This window comes from Erithacus rubecula, assembly GCF_903797595.1.
Source record: "Erithacus rubecula genome assembly, chromosome: 28".
Lineage (NCBI taxonomy): Eukaryota > Metazoa > Chordata > Aves > Passeriformes > Muscicapidae > Erithacus > Erithacus rubecula.
Window position 1 is genome coordinate 2,894,082 of NC_136680.1, and position 21,611 is coordinate 2,915,692.

Here is a 21,611-nt window from a genome sequence, read left to right on the forward strand (position 1 = left end):
TATAGAAAGACAGAAATCCACACATAAACCACAGGGCTTGGATTAGCAAGAATAGATTCCAGTTTTACTTGGAAAACACAGAAATTATTTTTGCTGCTGTGCAGTGGTTTATACCCTTTACAGAAAAGGGATGGCACTGTGTTCTGTTGCTAGAGCAGTGCTAACCACTGCCAGAGAACATTCCATTTTATCATATTTCTTAGATTAACAGGGCAAGCTCATCCCATGAAATTTCCATTGCTTTTTCTCCTGAACATCATTGAAGATTCACCAGAGGAGCTCAAGAGGGCTCTTTCTGTACAAGTACCACTAAAGCTGATTATTTCCAATCTCCCTAACACACCACAAATCCACTGAGGATCTTCATAAACCTATTCACGTTTGATTTCACAATTTGCCCAAGCTTTTATTTTCCTGAATTATCATAAATTCATGTTTTCTCACCTCAATAATGACACTGCTACGAACATAATCCACCCCCACAGGGGTCCTTTTGTCCATGTGAGAATCCTCTGAGTGTTTGCCACCCTTCAGGGTCTGCATCCCCTCCTGACAGCAGTTGGTCCCACCATAGGCAAAAGCTTTTGCTAAGAAAAAGAAGGGAAAAGCAGCAGAGATTTTGGGATAGGAAGATCTCTAGAAGTTAGAGACCCAAACTAATTAGAAGTAGCTGATTAACAGTACATCAAGTGCTGTAATTACTTCTCTTATTCCCTTTATCCACATCTGAGTGAGCACATCTAAAACTAATCAATATTTGAACAATTATGGGGCAACAGAGAAACTCCTTCCTAGTTTTGGGTGTTGCCCAATTTTTACTGGGATTATCAGCAGAGAATTTGTTGTTATTCTCTTGTTTGAATATTTCCTCTGATCTCTTCAGGGAAATGCAACAGCCCAACCTTGCATGAGCAAATATCACAACAGGAAAAAACGATAACCAGAGAATATCCTGATGTTTGTTTGCACATTCTGTGCATCACAGGCAGGAAATTTTTTTCCTACAATAATAAGGTTGAAAAGCCAAGCTAGCATCAAGTGGAATGAAGGAAAATAGGAATTTTCTCCTGAGAGAGGAATAAGAAGCACTTTTAAAACCCCTTGAGGCAGCTGCTTTGAGCTCTGTGTACCAGTGATGTTGCTCAGGCCCAGCTCGTTGAAGGACAGAACGATGGAGGTGGGCTTGGCTTCCCCAGGGGCCACACATTTCTTCCTGGTCAGGTGGTGCTTCCCAGGGTGCCCAACAAACTTGATGCCTTTTGGGACAGAAATCTTCACATGGACCTGTGGAAGTTTGGAAATGTCATTTAGTGGAAATGTCATTTATTGGAAATGTCATTTATTGGAAACTTCAGCCACAAAGTCAAACTGATCTATGATCAGTGAATGAGGTGAAACCCACAGAATTCTACATAAAAAAATTTCAGAATGCAGATATTCATTCTTTAAAGTTTCTAGCCATGGATTTGACTGCTCAGCAATTCTACAATGGGAGATGCTACTGGAGCTGGGAAGATGGGGAGTGTGAGAAGAAAACACCAAGGGAGATGGAATTTCTTGGGGAAAAAAAATCCACCAAAATAATCTATTTGTGGCAGCTTTTTGATTATGCAGGAAATTCATCTTTGTGGTTCAACATGATATTCCAAATTGTCTTTCCTGTCTTTTTCAACATTTGCTTTTCTGAAGTGCTGCAAGACACCTCAGCTCACTACACGTGTCTCAAACTAAAACTAAATAAGGCAATGACATTAATTTGAGCTGAGAACAGTAATATTTATCTCCTCAGAGCATCTCTGCTGAGCTGAGCTCTCTGTTAGCCTGGTACCTTATCTACCTGTGGCTCAGCTCACCCACCAGCCCTGGTGATAACTGTCCTGGGTTAGAATACAGACTTTTGGGCACATTGTATCACCATCTGTTAAACCATGTGGAGCATTGATCCTTATCTCAGTGGGAGATATCCTCTGTTAATGGGCCAGCTGTTAAAAACCAGCTGGAGCACTGCTCTTTATCTTTCCACAGCCCATCCTCCCTCCAGGAGATATCTCCTGTTAATGGGCCATCTTTAAACCAGCTGGAGCAATGTTCTTTATCTTTCCACAACCCATCCTCTTTCCAGGAGGTATCTCTTGTTAATGGCCATTGAGTCCCAGTGCATGGCTGATAAAATTCCATCATCCCACTGGGAGATGCTCCACCCAGGGGGAGGAGCCAAGCCTTTTCCACCCAGATAAAAACTGAAATTTGGAACACCAAAGCTGCCCTTACTCACTGATTTCCAGAGGACAAGAGCTATCAGGATCACTGCCAGGATTTCTACAGGATCTTCAAGAAGACCAATTCATCTGGGCTGCTACCAGCACCCCAACTAGCAGGGTGTCCAGTTGGATTCTGACTATCAGTGGTTTTTTTTTTCCTTTTGTACTATTGCATGTATTTTATTTTTCTCTTTTTTCCTATTGAACTGTGCTTCTGACTTGGATTCTCTCACTGGTTCTGATTTCAAACCATTACAATAACCCAGAGTGAGGGCTGAGCTGTTACCTCTGCACACACAGCCAGGTAGTTGTAGACAGTGAGGGGGATCTTGGTCTGCTCGCCCCGGATGACGTGGTAGGGCAGAGTGAAGTCAATGAAGAAAGGTTTGAAGGTTTTCAGCTCTGTCTGGCTGGCAATGCCCAGCCCCTTCTCCTCAGACACAGCCACAGCCTCTGTGATCCACGTGGTGATGGAGTCAGGCACCTCCACCTGCAGCTGGGCTTCCCCTGAGCTGTTACTGCCAAAGGAGCACAGAAAAATTGGGTTCATCACAGTAATTAGATGATTTTTTTAATGGAGTGCCCAAACATTTTGGGCAATTCCCTCCAGATCCAGATTTATAGACAGATTTGGCATCGTCTGCTTTGAACTTTACAAAAACTTCCCTATTTTCTATCAGTTTTGAGACCTGTAAATATTTATAAGCAATAAGCAGCAGGAAAGTAAATAGTTACTTCTGCAAAACACAAATTCTTCCTGGATTAAAAACTTCATTTGTAGCCTCATTTTTAAGTCACTTTTTTTAGAGGCAAGTATCTGCACTAAGTTTAAAAAAAAAAAAATCTAAAAAGAAAGGCAAGAAATAATGCCAGACTGAAGTCTTAGATAAAAACAATATTTAATAACTAGAGAAATAATAGTATCTTTTGCTGGAACTCATTGTCCCTGTGTCCAGTGCCACACTGCAGACTCTATTTGAACACAGAACAGATGAGAAACTTTCTAAACACCCAGATCAGAAACATTTGGTTCAGAAACATTTTGGTTTGCTCAGTTTTGGAATGACCAACTTAGGTTTGGAGATTTTCTATCATTTTCTTTCATTGAGGATTGAAATTATTTACTAAAAATCAAATCTCTGAGTATTTAGCTTTCCTGTGCATAGCATGACAGGACATCAAACCTGGTACCCTCTTCCATTCTTTATAATAATAGAAATTCAGTTTTGTTCTTCAGACTTTGCTATTTCCCTCCTGCAAAGCAGCTTTGGCCCTGCCTGGAACAGAAAATATTTCTTCTAACACAAGAACAAAAGCTGTTTCATGGCTCAGCTGGCAGGATGATTGGTGCAGTTGTGAGAACACCCTAAGGTTGTTTTTTTTCTCTGCAGTCCTTATTTATTCCCCAGAGCTTGACACATGCTGCCAGCTCTGTGTGCTTTGGGGGGCATGGAAAAGGAGAAGAAGTTTTCAGAAGAAGCTCTGCAAGTGCCCAGCATGACCCACTGTCCTCATGGGCAGGGAGCTGCACTGCTCTCCAGATAAATTTGTCACTCTTGAGGCACCACTGAAGCACCTTTGCTTTGCTCCTCTGAGTCAATTCTCAGTGAGGTTGGAGCTGTTGCTCCTCTCAGGAACCAGGCAGCTCATCAGGGACACATCTCTGTGTTTGTATCATAAAGAGAGAACACAAGAATGGAGAGTGGGAATCACAAGAATAAAAGGAGTGGAGATCACTCTCCTTTTTATAAGTTCAGTCAGACTCCAAGCTAGTGAGTGTGGTTCCCCCAGCTCAAACTCCAGAGGGAAAACCCTTGAAAAATGCATTTGTATCATAGAAATATGGAATTATTTGGGTCAGAAGGGACCTGAAAGTCCATCCAGTGTCACCCCAGCCATGGCAGGGACACCCCTCACTGTCCCAGGTGCTCCAGCCCCAATGTCCAGCCTGGCCTGGGACACTCCAGGGATCCAGGGGCAGCCACAGCTGCTCTGGGCACCCTGTGCCAGGGCTTCATCCTTCTCAGAGAAAGATTTCTTCCCAATATCCAATTGAAATCTACTTAAAGGTTGAAGTTATTTTAAGTCCTTTTAAGCAGAGTGGCTCCCCAGCACCTGGCTGGAGCTCTGCAGTGATGCTCAGCCCTGAGGAGCAGGCACAAGGGTGGAAGGGTGTCCTGGCAATATTCCAGCCTGTTTAACTGGACAATTTGTTGCAGCTGATGTTCTTTCCACTGGGATTTCAGCCCATAACCAGCATTAACATTATTTTCACACATGAGGGCACTTACTCTTCTGGGCACAGGGCCAAAGTACACACTCATTTCCAGCCATTAGACCCTCCAGCCAGGCTCTAGGAATTTTTAGAATTGGTTTGGGAAGTTGATATTAGGTTTTTGTTTCTCTCTCTCTTTTTTTTTAAAGGATTGTATATTATAATTATAAATGGTAGAAGAAAAAAAAAAAATTCTTCCTGTCCAAGAGAGTGGAGAGTAAGGAATGCTCCAACTCAGTTGTTTCTAATGAAATGAAGTGGAGAAAATGCAATCTGCAACTTTTTATTCCACACTCTCCCACTTATAATTAACTGCCCCAGCTTGCTGAGGCCCAAACAGGCACTTCTGGAATTCTTTGTGTATTTCTACAAAGCATATTTCATGCTCAATTGAACAGATTTGAATACACTTGCTCCAAGTTCCTGTCAAATTTAATTTACTATCATTTATTGAGAATGAAGTTTATTTGCAAACCTGGAGAAGCTTTTTAATGATTGCTTCAAATTATCCTAGATGTGCTGTTGTGGCACAGATGAGTTGTCTTTAATTTTTTTTTATTTTTTTAGTTCCAACTGTACCCAGAGGAAACCAGGATTTGTGAGGAGGCAGACTGAGGTCTGGGGGAGATGTTCTGGCAGGAGATGACAGAGAAAAGGGGGCTCTGTGAAATTTGAAAAGCAATCAACAGAGGATCAATGCACAACCGGCAGGTCCAGCTTGAAGCAAGGGAACACACTTCAGGAGCAGAGGAAATGATGCTGAGATTGAAATGGTAAAGAACAAAAACAACAACAATAGGGGGAAAGTAATATTTTTTTAAAATCAGAAATGCCAGTGTAACTCATTAGATTTTCAAGGGCTTTGTTTTCTGTAGCTGAAGAGAACACAACCCCCTGGATATAATTAAATTCAATACCTGACATTGAGGCAGTGCCAAATCCACGTCTCAGGGAAGAAGGTTCTTTTCCTCTTCTCTGCTCTGCTAGAACAAGAAATAAATCCTTGCAAATTGATTATTTTCATAAGATATTTTCAGCAGTCACTGATAAATCAGTTACCACCTGACTCTGCCTGCTGCAGACTCATTAAGGAGTGAATGGTGATCACTCATAACACAAATTAGAAAAGGCTTTGAAACAATCCCTTTGTGTGCACACACTCTGCAGACAGAAACAGGAATCTAAAAAAATAGTACAAGTAAGAAAACCTTTGAAGCTAGCAGAAATAATGTAATCTAAAATAAAATTGGTTTGTGATCCAAATTCTTTCAAATGGAACCAAGGGGAACAAATATAACACTTCCAACAGCAGTCACTGCAATCACTCCTCTATATCCTTCTCTTTGAATGATCTTGATTTCTAACACTTTAATTATTTAAATCAGCTTTTCTACACCTGTTATGCTTGGTTATCTATTCTTTAACTGACCCCAGAACTTCCTCTGCTAAGAGAGACCCCAGGAAATTCAGGTTGCAGAGGGAAGGTGCAGCATCCATCACTTGTAGAGCTCCCCAGCCTTTCCTCCATGCAGACCCTCATTCCATGGATTTTGACCACCTGAATGGTCCAAATCATGAGCAATGAGTGGCTCTGCAAAAACAGCTGTGGTTTGCAAATATCCCAAGAAATTCACAGCAAATTGCAAAGAAATGTTCTTCAAAATGATCATTTAGGATTCTTTGCACGTCATTTTTTTCCAGAATTAAATTAAATTAAACAAAGCAGAGTCAGATAATTGTTTTTTACATCTACCAAGCCAATGAAAGAATTTCCCCATCACTGCTTTATCTAAACTTGGGGGCATGGAGGTGGAAATCAGCTGAGAAAAAAACAGCCAGGAGCATCACAAACAATAGATATTAAACTGTAAATGTTACCTTGGTGTTATTTTGGAATGCATGGTGGCCACCAGGGTGCCAGTGTGTGGCTGGAAGGCTGGGACAGCCTCATCTGTGTACATCCCTCCATTCTGCCTGTGGTTCAGGCTGACTATGTCAGTCATCACCACCAAGCCAGTTTCCTAGACAATGAAAAATCAACACCACAAAACAAAAACCAGCAAAGAAAAAAAAAAAGAAATAAAGAAAAAATAATTAAGTGTGCACACATCCCTAAATTCTATTTCCACATTTACAGGGGAAATCTCAATTGAATCTTGAGGAATTTCTTAAAGCTTCGTATAAAAATTACTGTTAATGTGAAGGTGCAGAGGCTTGATGAGAAATCTCTTGGAAAATGCATTTAAATCAGTATCTAACATTAGTAATCAAAGTATGACAGGTGGAAAAAAAATAATTACATGTATTTTTCCCTAGAATATAACATTACAGCTTTTCAGCCTTCCTAAAAGTTTCCAGTGTGCTGTGCTGCATGGGCAGGCAGCTCTCTCATCAGGCATCACCAGCTCTGCCCTGCCAGGGATGCCAAGCAAAATGAAAAGTGTCCACACAGAGCTGAGGAAGCTGCCAGCTCTGTGCCCTAAATGCTCTTATTCATAGGGAACAGCAGCTCCCACAGCAGGGGAGAGGAGTTTTGTTCTCTGCACACACCCCCAGGTGTGCAACCCCTTCTTTCACACCAGCCCCCCAAAAAAATGAACCTTTGCCCAAGAGTTTGCAGCTCTCAGTAAGGATAAAAAAAAGCTGCATGAGAGAAAAACTCCCTCAGACCCCAGAGGGAGAAGCAGCAGTGGACAGAAATGAGGATTTAGAATGTGTAATTAGGAGATTGAGGCATTGGGGGAATGTGTGAAAGCCTCTGGGGTTTAAGGCAAAATAATAAAACATTTTAGGTAAAATCAGAGGAAGGATAAAGAATGGAGAGATGGGGGATCTGCAGGGAGCAAGGATCAGCATTATCAGCAGTTATGTGGATTCAAAAGATCAGTTCTGGTTCTCCAGGCCAGTCTGGATTTCAGAGGAACCCCAGGAGAAGATGCTGGTGAGGAATATCAAACATTTACAGCTCAGCCTTTGCCAAGCATCTCCTTGTGCCAGGAGCAGAGGTTACACCTGCAGGGGGGTGGAGAGCACAGGAGGGATGTGAGCAGAGCCTGGAAGGGTGGATGGACTCTGCTGTACTACTGCAGGAAGGAGGAAAGAGGCAAACAAGCAGAACTTCTCAAATAGACTCAAACAAAAGCAAAGCAAAAAGCTCCTGGAAACAGCAGTGTGTGTCTTAAGAGCTACAATTGACTTTTTCAGCTTAAAATGCTGCATTGTTAGCATGCAAAGCACTGAAGAAATGAATTTGTGCATGAGTACATTAAAAAACCAAATTTGTTTTAAATGCACAGCACAGATCAAAGGAAATCAGATTTTTAACATCTGGCCAGGTTTGACTATGGAAACACAGCAAGTAACTACAAATATATAGCATTTAAGTGACCTGATCAAGGATATAAAAGTCTTTCATGCAGATGGAAAGAGAAGCTGGAAGAAGCAGGGCAGGAAAGAAATTGAAATGATTTCCAAAGGAAAAGGCTACAAGGAAAGATCCCCATTCCACCTTGCTTCCCAGTTGGAGCAGCTGAAGAGCTCTGCAAGCCCATCCATGCCTGGAGGAACCTTCTGGTCCCTGTCTGATTCTCCAGAGCACCAGCATGAATTCCTTCACCCAGCAGGATAACATCTCCTCCCAAAAACCAAAGCATGTTTCTCAAATATCTTCATTGAACAGCATACCCTGCTCTCAAAAATCACTTTTCATCCCACCCACCCTGGAGAAACAGCAGTGAAGTGGGGACCCTACAGAGCTGAAAATGCTGGAAATGCCAAGAGGAAAGCCCAGAAGAGAGGTTGAGAGGGAGGGGAGCTGGTTGTCCCTACTGTGAAGGCAAAGCCAGCATCCTTGGTGACATCCCAGTGCCAGGGGAAGACGGAGGAGCGGCGGCGCCGGGAGCTCAGGCCTGGCCACCAGAAGTGTCCCTCTTCCTTTGGGGCTCCAAAAGCATCAGACACATCAAACTCTGCCAGCTCCTGGAACACCTGCAGGCACAGGGCAGGGCTGCTCTGCTTGGCTGCTTCCTCCAGCACGGGGAGGGTGACAGGAGAGGGGAGGAGAAGGTGAAGGTGCCTGTACCTGGCTGGCTGTGAGCTGGAAGCCTGGCTTGAGCAGGTGAACACTCTTGTCCACTGAGGCAATGCAGACACAGCTCCCTTTTGCTGCTCTCACCTTGATGTTCACAACATCTCCAGGTCTGGTCTCGTTGGCCGAGAGAGTCACGGCAACCTGGGAAGGGAAATCTTGTCAAATCTTGTGATTATCCCAAAAAAATCAAATCAAAGAGCAGTGAGGCAGCAGCCTGGCTGTGCAGTACCTGGTTCTCAAAGGAGGAGCTGACAGGGAACTGCAGGCTGTCAGTGACCCCCTCTCCATTCTCCCTGACGTAGAACACGAGCAGCCGGCCCAGGGGAGCCATGGAGGGCAGAACCCCAAACCTCAGGAAGGTCACACACACCTCAACCTCTGCTGCAGGTGGGCTGGGGGGTGCTGAGACAGCAGCTGGGGAGAAAAACAGCTTTATTTATCCCTGTCACTCCCCTCCTGTGCTGCCAGGCACAGAACTGTCCATTCTTCCCCTGTTCCTGTTGCACACCTTGAGTTCAGCATCCCTTCTCTTTGTGAAAGGTAATTAGCACTCATAATTTAATGAGCAGCATGGAGAAGGTGGGTAGGGAAGGACTACTCTGTTTTTCCAGCCAAGAAATCAAGAAACACAGTTAAGTTACCGAGCTGCTGAGAATAAACATAAAATGTTATCTGGAGAACACTGATGAGAGAAAAGGAGTAACTTTGAAAAAGGTTTATAGAGCAGAGAATCACTGGAGCTGTTAAAGAGAATCAGAGAATGGTTTAGGTTGAAGGGACTTTTAAAGATCCCCCACTTCCAGCTGTGGATAAGGATGTTTTTCACCAGAGCAGGTAGCCTGGCCTTGAGCTCTTCCAACAACAGAGCAACCACAAAGCCTCTGAGCAAGGTAAATCCAACAGCTCAGAACAAACCCACAAAACCACCACCAGTCCTAAATTACTGATTGCCAGAAGCTTGGTGGGGACATGGAGGGAGGTTCCTGTTCTTTCCCAGACTTTTCCTGTGGCAGATGTTTTATCCATCTTTGCAACCCCACCATTTTTTACCCCCTGCTCCCCAAATCCACCAGATCTGTGTATTTCTGTTACTCCTTGTACAGACCAGGAGTCCACATTTCATTTCCCTTCCCCCTGTGGGCTGTGTGATCTCCTTTATCAGTCTATTAAATTTTCTCTTTCCATCTAACATCATCTTCTCAGTTTAAGCTCAACCAATTTAACCAACTGCCCCAGCCCTGCCCTACACTCCAAGCAAATATTAGAGTTTTCTCAACTGAGAAAGACCAAAGAAAACTTCCCAAGAGTTCCTCTTGGAGAATTTTTTTCACATGACTGAGAGCAACGAATTTCACTCTTTTTCTTGCATAAAATTATCTATATTCTTTAACAAAAAGGTTGTGGGAAGGTTGTTTTTGCTGAAAATAGGGGTGAGTTGCACTTCTGGTGCTGGTACCTGTCCCTGGGAAGTGTGAGAGGTTCCTCTCAGAGGGAGTGGTGGCTCTTCTGCTCCTCTGCTGGGTGACACTGCTGGGCTGCAGCCCTGACAGGACAATGTTCCCTCGTGATGCCACTTCATAATGGAGAGTGAAATTGCAAGGACAAGTGGACTTGACTGCAATCCAGGCCTCCTCTCCCACCTGCAGGACAGAAAAGCCAAAGATCTGCTCTGTATTGATCTTTTGGGTGCTCCAGCAGAGAAACCTGCTTGGGTTCCAGGCAGCAGGAGGTGTGAGCCCTCTGTAACAAATGGAAGCATTGAAAAGTGTATTATTACACTAGCACTGTTCTCAGGGACTTTCTCCACTATCAAAAGGGGTCTGTGTTCAGCTCTCCACTCGCTGCAGATCTACAGGAGAATGAGCTGGGGGTTGTGTGCATTAATGAAACAATAAAGGAATCTCTGGAATCCTGGAAGTTAAGCCTTTTGGCACAGAGCAGCTGTCAGAATTGGTTGAATTTTAGACACCCCTTCAGTAGCCCAGCCCAAAAAAGGAAAGAGTTGGGTTGGGGGTGGGAAGAGAAATGTGTTTGATAGTCTTTGCAGTTTAATTGTGATTACATTCATCTGGCAAACACCCATTCAAACATAGCCATGGAATGGCTGGGAAGAGATCCGAGGGAAAATGTTTTAAAATCACAGAAAGCCTTGATAACAACTTGAAAGTTGGGCACTCAGGGAGGTGTCAAACACACAAATAAATGAAAGAAAGTTGGGGTTTTTTTTTGTCTGGGAAACTCATCTGATGGCTGCAGTAGTCTCCAGAGCAGCACACCTGGGCACTGAAACTTCACCCAGAGGAGCTCATTGAACACCCCCAAGACAAAATCCCCCAAATCCCAAGAGAACAGACATCAGCCATGGGATCAGCACTGAGAAATAATCACTCTGTGGAGCAGCAGACTTTCCTAGGAACACAAACTCCTTCCTTCTGGGATCTCAGGAGTGCCTGACACTTCTGCTCAGTAGGATTCCTTCACCTTCCCCTCCTGACATTTAAAGCAGAGCAATTCCCAACTAAAACCATTCAGGCTTGACAGAAAATCCCAAAGAAATGTTTTGGAAAAAATCTCTTTTTCAGCTGCAAGTGTGATCCTGCAGAATGCACAAATGGCACAAACCAAAAGGGCAGAACTGGAACACAAGGAGCTGCTGATGGTTAAACACACTGAGAATGCCACAGAGTCCAAGAGGTGCCTCGTGACATCAAATATTTGAAGTATTAAGAATTCCCCAGTGCAAATGATGAAACAATTCATTAAAAAATGAATGTAGCTAATTGGAACACCCAGTAAGAGCTGGCAGTGCATGGAAACAGTTCCCACATCAGCTGGTTATCCAGCTCCAAGCTTTCCCACAGAAGAATTAGTTCTAATCAGGTTATAATAAGAACAATGTGTTCAGATTAGCAGTGTATAATCCCCTTTCCATACCTCAGGAAACTTGTAAAAGATTAATTAGCCATTAAACTTCCATGAAATGCAATGATAAAAAAATGCTCTTATTTGGATACAAAGAGTCTGAAACCAACCTGACAGACCCACTGATAACCAATCTCAGTGTGCTTATTGCCAAAACCCACTTTTTTTTTTCCACTGAGCAATATGCAGACCTTAAGAACATTTTCTTGGGTAAGAAAAAAACCCTGAACAACATTATGCCACAGGAATCATGGTTAAAATCAGATCTTTTCTCTAGGAGAGAAATCACAACAACTTTTATGGGCAGGATGACATTTTTAGAGAGGCTCCTACAAAACCTACCAAAGACAAGTCAATCATGTTCATAGTTCAATAACTGGAAGATTGGACAGTTGAGATTTAAAACTGCAAATTCCAGTGAGACTACACAGCCTTAACTTTGGTCTTTAGTAATTCAGCCACTCCCTCTAACATCACTTCCAATCATTTTCAGCAGACAATCCATGTCTGAGCCTTACACAGAACACACATTCAAACATAAAAACTGAAGTTTTCTCCCTGCCAGCACCCACTGAACAGAAAGGGTTGGAAACAAGGCGCACAGAGCACCAGGGGAGTTTTGCTCAGCTCAAATTCAACAATTATTTGGTGGCTCAAGTGCAGCTCCTTCATCCTTTGTGGTGGCAACACTAACAGCTTGGGATCCCAGAATCAGGAATGTCCAGAAATATTTAATTAGAACAGAGCACTCTAAGCCAAGCAGTGCAGTGGATTCCATGATGGAATGTGAAGCCAACATACCTGGAAAGGTTTATCTGGTGCCTGGAGCTGGATGTGACACTTGCTGGGGGAGTACCAGCTGCTGATGGACAAGTAGTTGGGCAGATATTGATCCCCAGAGGGTTTCCCATCAATTGCTATCACTTTAGTCTTAAAAAAAAAAAAAAATTACATCTGAATGTTAAATATAGAAAGCTTATTTTGTTATTTCTTAATCTCTACTCTCTTCTCCCATTTTATACCTTCTACCTTCCATCTCTTGACATCTTTACTCCCCAAACATTGAACCCCTCTATCATTTTAAGTTGTATTTGGAGAAGCATCTTTTTCTGGTGGTGATCAACATCAGATCTGTCAGCAGCAAGAAACAAGCCAGTGTTTGTTGTGTTGAAACCCAGAAGCTGGAGCTAAAAGGCACTGATTTCCTGTTTGTAGCACTGATTTATAAAGTGCAGGTTTGACAAGATTACTTACATTAAAGCCTGTTAATCCCATAAGGAGCTTTTACCCACCTCCAGCCAGACATACTGGGCAGCTGTGGGGATGGAGGGGATTTCAAACTCCACCAGGCCATTCCTTGAGACCAGTTCACTGGTGTAAACATTGTCCTTGGGTGTGAGCTCAGCTTTAATTCTGATGGTGACTCTGTCAGCTGGACTTCCATCAGGGTAAGTGACTTCCACCTGCACAGTGGGGCATTTATAGAACAATTTGCTTTAAATTATCAGCAATTCCAGTCAATAACAGGTGGGGAAAAAAAAATAATCACTGGGATCAAGTCAGTACAACTTCAAACCAGCCACATGTCCATGGCTCTACTTTTAATCTCACCTTGCCCTTGTAAGGCAGCCCAGGTTTGAACTGTTTCCTGGTGTCCTTGGAGTACTTGATATCAATCAGCTGCTTCTGGACAGGTGTGGAGTCATCAAAGGTCACCTGCTTGCTGCCATCAGAGCTGATCACTGTGGCCCAGATGTTGACAGTGCCTCGGAAATGCTCGGGCACATCTGCTGGCATCATGTCTTTGACACACACATCAAACACAGCAGAGCCATCAATCTGAGAGAGGGGAGCAGAAAGGGAAGGTGCATTTCACAGCCTGACAGGGCCCAGAAAGCAGAGCTGAAGCACAGGAACCTGCTGGGAGGGGAGAGGGGACAGGGAAAGGGGACAGGGAACTCTCTGATCTCCCATCAGCAACAAAACAGAGCTGTGGGATAAATGTTAAAGGAGACAGATCAGGCATTTTATCACAGGTGAGCCCATGGTCTCCCTCACCTGGGTGGTCTTGAGGACAGGGTGTCCCACTTCATGTCTGTAGTACCCAACACCATTTATAGTCATATTGACAATTAACTTCCCTGTCACTGGTTTTCCAAATGTGTATCTGAAATGCAAAGAAGATGATTAATGACTTCCAGCTGGTTTCTGTTGTATAAAGACAATTACCACATTACCTGCACAACTAGAAAACACTGCCACAGGAAGTTTTCCAGACTGTTATTTTTATAATGTTTTTGGAGACTCCTACATCAGAAAGCTTCTGATGATGATCAGAAATCATCTGAAAAGTCTGCAGCAGGCAGCTGCAGTGACTGCACTACAACCCACAGCAATGAAACTTGGTTTGGGATGTGCTCCTACCTGGCATGGACAGTTCCCTTTTCACACAGTGAAAGGTCCCGAATGTAGCGAGGGGGCTCAATCAGCAACTCAAACTTTGGCAACACTACAATGAAAAGAAACACAGCAGAATCTTTTCAAGCAGATCTCATCACCCAGATTATAGCAGAAGTCCCCACTGTTCTGATTTCCCAGGGTAACACCCAGAAAAGGGTCAATCAACAGCAGCAGCAAACCAAAACCACCTTGGCAAGGTGACCTTAGCACAGCTCTCAGCAGGGTCTGCACCCCTGAAATCCATGGCTCTGAAGGATTTTTCCTCATGGCATTTTAAATGTTTCAGGTGTTTCATCTCAAGTGAAAGCATTTCACAGTGTTCTGTTCTTCCAAATGCACCTGGGTTAGGGTCAACTCACCATATTTCTGCACCTCAAAGGATTTGTTGTAAGTGTGTCCCTGCATCTCAGCAAAGATGAGCCACTCCCCAAACACTGGCTGATCAGACAGAGGGAAAGTCATATTGACAATGCCTGGAAAAGGAAACAACACTCTGAGAACTCACTCTCCAGCCTTGCCAAGCCTTACTGAGCACAACTCAGTGGAAACAGAAGCAAAGGAAAATCAAAGTACACAGAGGAAAAAAAAAATAAATAATCTGGAACTTACCACAACAAAATGGCTTCAAGTTATTCCATTCTATCATCCGAGACCCCCGAGGATCCTGCAGGGTGGTTTAGGGAGGAGAAACATCACAATGAAAATGGGAATCACTCAGACACTTAACTCAGTTTGTAACAAAGAAATTCCTTTTGTAATATGCACACCTCACTAAAGCTCAGATGTGACCAATACCTGTCAAAAATGTCCCCAAAGTACCTTCAGCAGGGGTATTTGCTTTCTGGAATTATTTAAGAGCTCTGCTCCTGTAAGCAAAGCACACAAGTAAATGCTGACAAGCAGCAGAACTTTCTCCTGTCCTGAGACACCAGTCCTGCATGGGATGGGCTGATTCTGGAGACACTTTATTCCTAAAGGAACCTGTACAACCACAAAGACAAATTTTGGATGACAAACTCTGATCCTGCTGGTTTTGTCATCATTAAATCCTCAATAAGAGTGAATCCTTCTGCTTTCTAACAGGTGGTTTAAAAAAGAAAAAAAAAATTAAAAAAAAAAAAAAAAAAAAAAAAGAAAAAATAAAAAAAGGACCAAACACAGAAGGAACCTCTCATTCAGCTCATAAGGAAGAGGACAGCAGAACCCTTTCCTTTCCATGAATTTCTCCTGGGCACTGTCTCTGTTTGGGTGCAGAGGATGCTCTGCCAGCCCAGCACATGGAGGGTAGGAGTGGGTGGGCATTGAAAAGAAGGGAGAGAAAATGGGACTGTCACAGTTATAAACCCAGTGAATCAAGCCAATTCTTCCCAGGCTGAAAAATGGGAATGGGTTTCTGAAACTGAAGTAGAAAACAAGGATGTTTGCTGGTGACAGCAAGAAAAGCAAGGCACAGAGATCAGATAAAGATTTGGGGATAGAGAATTGCATAGGTTAGGGGTGGGAATGGCCATAGAGGACAGGAAAAGCACAAATTTGTTCTTTAAAGGCTACACAAACCTTGTACCTCTACAGGACACATGCTAGATGGGCACACAGATACTCACCACCACATAAGCTTCAATCTGAAAGAAAAAAGAAAAAAAAAAAAGGCTTTATGAAACAACTTTTCTGCTTTTTGTGATGAAGTGTTGAGTCAACATAAGCAAGATGTGAGACCCAAAGTCATGGTGTTTGAACATTTCTTTTCTGCTAAGAGTAGCCTGAGAAACACACATTTAATTCAGACATCCAACTGGAAAAGTGTTAATTTGCATATCTGTGCACTACCTAAATAAGGTGCAAGTCTCTGAAAATTTCTTGTCTCTGCTCTGGCAGAGCTGCCTCCTATTTGCCAGCACTCCAAAAGTTTGTATTCATCTCCAATAGGAATATGACCAAAAAAGCTAAATTACAAATAGAAGAAACTATCACAATCTTTGCCTAAATAGTTTAAAAATCCAGTTCTGTTTCTGCATGTGTACATTTGAATAAAATGCAGGCTACCAAGTATTGCATCATACAGCAGAGTGTGAAAGAAAAGAGTTTTCTTTACCCTGTCATTGACTGGCCTCAGGTCAGAAGTCACCATAAAGAGGTTTATCAACACTAAAAAAGAAAAAGAGAATTTATCAGTCACAGAGCTGAGACTGAGCAGAAGAGCTCATCCTAAAATTACCCTTGAAAGCAGCTCCAGCATCTGGCAAATTGTCCAAGGTGACTTTACCTTTCTGCTTGGGTTTGTAGACAGGTTTGTCAGTCTGGATGAACACTGAGGAGCCCTTGCTGTCGATGGTGACTGTGGTGTAGTTGTGGAAAATGTGCCCTTCCTCTGCCAGGTGTCTGTTACCCCAAACCTTCAGGTGTGCTTGTCCACGAAGCCCTGAAGGCACCTAAAAACACACCAGGAGGTGAGGAACACACAGAAAAGCATTTGAGCTTTTGGGGGATGTAATTGGCACTGAGGTGAGCAAGAAGAGCCACCTGCTGCACCTGGGTGTAAATCTGTGTTAGTAGTGGAAAAAAAATTTAGGACATGCTAGATTTTTTTACAATATATAAACTTCAAAGGAGGTAAATTCATGCTGAAAACATGGCAGGAAATGCTATTCTGCCCTTGATCACTCAAGCAAAGTGATGGTTGATCCATGATCTACATGTGCAGCCTTCAGCACAGAAGGTGGGTTCCATGAGGAAACCAATCCCCAGAGGGAAAAACCCCAAGGACCAACACAAAAAAGTCCCCAAAACAAAAAGTGCAGGCATGCACATGTTCAACCAGTTGCTCAGAGAAATAAATACTTTGAAATTACTTCAGATTAAAAGTGACAAAGTAAAAAAAAACTGATACAATCCCAGAACACAATTGAATATTTCGTTCCACCACCCCCCTTTAACATCCCAAAGGTGACAAGCCCAAATTAAGTCCCAACACTTTTAAGGGCTTGTTCTTCTAGTCCAGCTCCATTTTGCCAACACTTGAAGTCATAACCCCACACAGAATTCTGTACTTCCATTCTTATAAAATAACCCCAACACAGAAAATTATGTGGAGCCATGAGCCACTGATTTTCTTTAGTAGGGTAAGGGCCTGGCAGGTGAGCTGTGACAGAATTAAACTCAAAGGTTGAGCTTTGTTGTTTTTCACTCTCTCCTTCTCCTCTGGTGAAGGCTGTGTCCTCCTCAGTGTGTGCCCCAGAATGTGACTTTTATTTGTTTGCTTGATGGGCTGAGGGAAGGTCCCTTACACCCAAAACATCTTAAAATATTCACCCAAAACATCTTAAAATAATTGGCACTCACCTTCAGCTTAATTGTTCCTTTATCTAAAATATAAGAGAGAGAGAGCAAGAGTTATTCTCAAGGTAAGGCACTAAGATTTTAGATATTTGCAGTTGAGTGAAGGAAGACCCCACACCACAGAGCTGCTCCCTTTATGATTTCACCTGAAGTAATTTTCATGTACTGTGTAAAACAGTCTGCAGGGTAAGTCAGACCCAGTAGTTCTCTCCAAAATAAACCTGGTCCACATTTATTTACAATTTTTTGCCCAACATAAGCTGCAAAGTGCTCTGTGATTGGAGAGCACCCCCAAGGCTGAGCTTCCAGCACAGGGCAGCCTGTGCCTACAGAAGAGTTTTGCTGTAAAAAAGACCCAGAATTTTTTGGGACTTAAACAATTCTCAAAACCAACACTCATGGGATCTGTTTGGATTGCTGGGCACAGCCATACCCAGGAGATCTCTTGAGCATTTGCTGTCCCCATGTGTCAGCATCACTCCTTTGAATTGCTTTGCAATTTTCAGCCACTTCCAAAGAATCAAGGGGAGGACACAACCAGAGACAATCTGCTCCAAGAAATGGAACGGCTTTCATACAACTCCCAGCTTTAACATGCAAAAGGGTTAATCAGATTACAGCCTGATTGCCTTGACTACACTACAGTTCCCACCAGTGCTCACAGTGCTACAACAGGGTGATGGATTTCACTTTCTCCAGTGTAAATTCACCCAGTGTTAAGTTGGATATTATCAAATCATGTTGCTTTTACTCATGGGACAGAGGTATCTGGCTTGGATTTTAAAGATTTATTCAACTACACAAACATTACCACCTCTCTCAGCAATACCCAGTCCTGAAGATGAGATTTGTGTTCCCAGCACTTATTTTGGAGAGAAGAAATTGATGATGATGTAGATTTTATATTTTTTGTTACAATAACTTATCTTTTTCCTTATATAGCCCTCACTGATAAATATTCAGGCATCAAAAGGAAGTATAAAACTCTAGAGTATCAGTTATATTGGGTCTCTGTATGTGTTCCAAAATATCAGCCTTACGTGTTTGAGATCACACACATCAAAACCACTTCAGCACAATCAGCTGAGAAGGTGCAGCAGCAGCAAATCAATTAGTTGGATTCCTTCATCACCTAAAGCAATTCTTTAGGAGATATCAACTCCAAAATCAGCTCTGAGGGTCAGAGCCCCAGGAGCTCACCCAGGACAGTCCCGTGGCTCCGTGACACCGTCTCTCCTTTGACCACCAGCTGGATCTGCACCGTGGTCTCCTTGGCAGAGTTGAAGATGGTCACACTTATGGCTTCCTCCACCCCAGAGCGGAAAACAGAAGGTGCTGCAATCAAATAACCCCTGAGGAGCACAATTGGAAGTGGTCAGTCAAGGCACAGCCACAAGAGTTACCCAACCACAATGTTGCATTGACTTGGGAGACACTTTTTGGGCAGCAAAAGGAAAAGAACAAATCTCTGATGTATTTGCCCCTGTAGGGTCACATTTGTTGTCACCAGCAGTCTAAGCCTGCATCTAATATGTATAAATGAACAGAGTTAAAGTGGCTACAAATGGCTTACAGATCCTCAGGAGTTAAATAAAACCAGTAATATATCAATGCTTATTGTATCTTTAATAGTAAATGCATCCATTTATCTATTACATGTAACCAACTCAATGTACAACCAGCTAATCATAAGAGAGCTAAAGTTCATGAAGGATTAAGGAGGTTCCTGAACCTCTCATGGAGTTTTATAGCCAATGCTTTCTTTTAATTTAGATATTTTTGACCCAATCATACAGCTCCATTTTCATAGTTCAGCTTCATATAGGGACTCAGAGCTGATTTTTGGCGTTTTCTAAATGTCACACTCAATGCATGGAACACACCTGAACTTACAGTTTATACAGAAGCAGCCCAGAAACTGCAGCTACAAAACTGGGCTCGAATTGCCAGCTCTACTACCACATTCTTGTTCAAACAATTAGATCCTGCCAGTTTACAAGAGGCATTATTTTAGAAGGCACGCAGAGAGCTTTAAAGCCACCCAAAACGACCTCCCATAGATGCTGCAATGGGAGAGTTTCTGAATGGAATCTGCACCACTCCTCTGTGAATGGCACTGTGCCATGAACTTGTCAGCTAAAAGCACTGCAGGCTCTGAGCTCTAAGATGCACTGGGCTGGAAGCAACACATCTATATTCTCTTCATGACACACCTTTCTGGGTTTTTTTTCCCCACCCCAAAAGGATTTTTTTTTAATGTGAGGCAATTCCTCAGATGCCTTTTCAAGCCAAATTTCTCAGCCCATTCCTTTCTGCAGTCCCATGAGCCAGGTTGCTTTAGCTCGTGATTAATTATCACTTTGGGATGAGGATGATGGTGTTTTACAGCCCCCAAGTAATCTTTTATCAAATTCCAAGCCCATGTTCCTCTCTCAGCAGGCCCCATTGCCATGGAGATCCCATTACCCCCAAAGGAAGTTCAGAACTCTGTGGCATTTGAGTTAAATTGCACGGGGTGCTTGCAGATTCAAAACCTTATGGTTGCCAGGTTTAAAAATTCATCAGAATGGTAATAAATAACAATAAAAAGTTACTACTGAGCCTGCAAAGCCTTGGTAAGAGAGATAGCTGATTTAGCTGCAGAGGGAGAAAGAGCACCAGCTGCATTCAGGATGAAATGATCAGATTCAAACTGTCATAAGCTCAGCACTGCAGTGCCATATGTGAAGCACATGTACTCACATTGTTCTGAATTGCTGAAACTCTTGCTGAAGTATCAGTCCCTTGATACAAGTATTTAAATCACTTAATAAGTGGCATTTGAAAGTTAAATATTTAACTCGGCAATTAAAGAGTTAACTTGACAGGGACCGGACAGATGCTTTAGGCACTTTTAACTACCAGCTCTGTCAGGTTACACCAAAGCTTGGCAGGACGTGAAATGTTTTCTAGTAAGCAAGTGAGAATAAGTTCTCCACGGTACTCAGTTAATGCAGCTATTCACGATGCTGACGGGCTTTAATAAACCAGGGATAACGAACAAAGCAAACCTTAATCAAAATTAACCTAAACATACAGGAAAAGAGCTGCGGATTCAGTTTCTAAAAGTCAGAGAACTTTCCCCGCACTTTCTACCGGGAGAAAAAAAAAAAAATCTTCACACGCTGCTCAGGAGCGCCCAACGCTACCTTCAACCACCCCCAGCACCGCAGCACCGGATTCCTCAAATAATTGCCGGCAGATAAAAGCTGCGGGGCCGCTCTGCGAGGCAGGTACGGCACGGGAGCTTTCTCCGCTCTGTCCCCCCTCTCTGCGCTTGGGGACAGCGGGCAGCGCCGCGCTGCTTTGTTCCGTGAGCCCCCGAGCGGAGCCGCTTCTCCCCCCGCCGCCCTGCCCGGGGATGCTGCGCGGGTCCCGGTACTTACTGGCGGGGCTGGGCAGCGCTGAGGCGGCAGAGGGCGAGCAGCAGCAGCAGCGGCAGGCGGGCGCGGCGGGGCTCGCAGCCGGACATGGTGCCGGGCAGCCCGGGCACGGCGCTGGGCGCGGGCAGCAGGAGCCTTTTGTTCCCGGCCAGCGCAGCCCGAGGCTCCGCCGCCCCGCGCCCGGGCTCGGCTCGGCTCCCCGGTGCCTCTGGCCGCCGCCCCCGCCGCGTCCCCGCCCCCGGGCCGCCCCCTCCCGGCCCCGGTGCCCGCTCGGCCCCGGCTCTTTGTCTGCGGCTCCCGCCCGCTCCTGACAGCGCGCACCGGGGAGGGGGCGAGGGGAAGGGGCCGCGCCCCGCCCGCAGCCCCGCCCGGCCCCAGGTGCGCTGAGCCCGGTCACAGCCGCTCCTCACCTTCCCCGGAGCGCTGCTTGACTCCTCGCCTTCCTCCTGAAAAAGCCAAGTTCTCATGGAACGGGACCGGGCACGGCACCCCCGGCACGGTCCGGTCCCGGCGGCTGAGCCTCAGGGACTCCACGGGGCGCTGCCCGGGAACTGCTTTCCGACCCCAAATCCGTGCCAGCACTGATGCTCCTCCATCCCCCTCGCTCCCCAGGCCCTGCTCTGTCCCTCTCCATCCCTCTGTCCCGCGGTTCCAGGGGCTCGGGACAGGAGAGGGAGCTCTCACCGCGCCAGCCTGAGCAAGAGCGGGGCTCACACAAACCGGGAAAAGCAAACCCAAGGCGACAGCAGAGCCGAGGTGACAGAACAAATGGCATCTGCCACTGCATAGAGACATCAAGGAATGATTCCTCTGATCCCTGCTGGAGAAAACCCAGGCACACTAGG

General features: G+C 44.3%; 1 protein-coding gene across 1 annotated transcript in view; it reads right to left on the reverse strand.

The window, feature by feature from the left end:
• CPAMD8 (C3 and PZP like alpha-2-macroglobulin domain containing 8) overlaps positions 1–21,059 on the reverse strand; it is a 52,400-nt gene extending 31,341 nt beyond the window's left edge. The window contains exons 1-22 of the mRNA XM_079328235.1: positions 20,770–21,059; positions 18,545–18,696; positions 17,348–17,370; positions 16,272–16,437; positions 16,101–16,153; positions 15,613–15,630; positions 14,618–14,672; positions 14,368–14,481; positions 13,973–14,057; positions 13,607–13,715; positions 13,160–13,387; positions 12,841–13,011; positions 12,350–12,478; positions 10,083–10,266; positions 8,856–9,028; positions 8,618–8,767; positions 8,365–8,523; positions 6,415–6,557; positions 5,454–5,519; positions 2,548–2,779; positions 1,131–1,284; positions 445–587 (exon numbers count right to left, since the gene is read on the reverse strand). Coding sequence (XP_079184361.1) covers positions 445–587; positions 1,131–1,284; positions 2,548–2,779; positions 5,454–5,519; positions 6,415–6,557; positions 8,365–8,523; positions 8,618–8,767; positions 8,856–9,028; positions 10,083–10,266; positions 12,350–12,478; positions 12,841–13,011; positions 13,160–13,387; positions 13,607–13,715; positions 13,973–14,057; positions 14,368–14,481; positions 14,618–14,672; positions 15,613–15,630; positions 16,101–16,153; positions 16,272–16,437; positions 17,348–17,370; positions 18,545–18,696; positions 20,770–20,855 — 2,793 coding nt within the window. The 5' untranslated portion in view covers positions 20,856–21,059. The remainder of the gene's footprint in view (positions 1–444; positions 588–1,130; positions 1,285–2,547; positions 2,780–5,453; positions 5,520–6,414; positions 6,558–8,364; positions 8,524–8,617; positions 8,768–8,855; positions 9,029–10,082; positions 10,267–12,349; positions 12,479–12,840; positions 13,012–13,159; positions 13,388–13,606; positions 13,716–13,972; positions 14,058–14,367; positions 14,482–14,617; positions 14,673–15,612; positions 15,631–16,100; positions 16,154–16,271; positions 16,438–17,347; positions 17,371–18,544; positions 18,697–20,769) is intronic.
• Between the last annotated feature and the right edge of the window lie 552 nt (positions 21,060–21,611).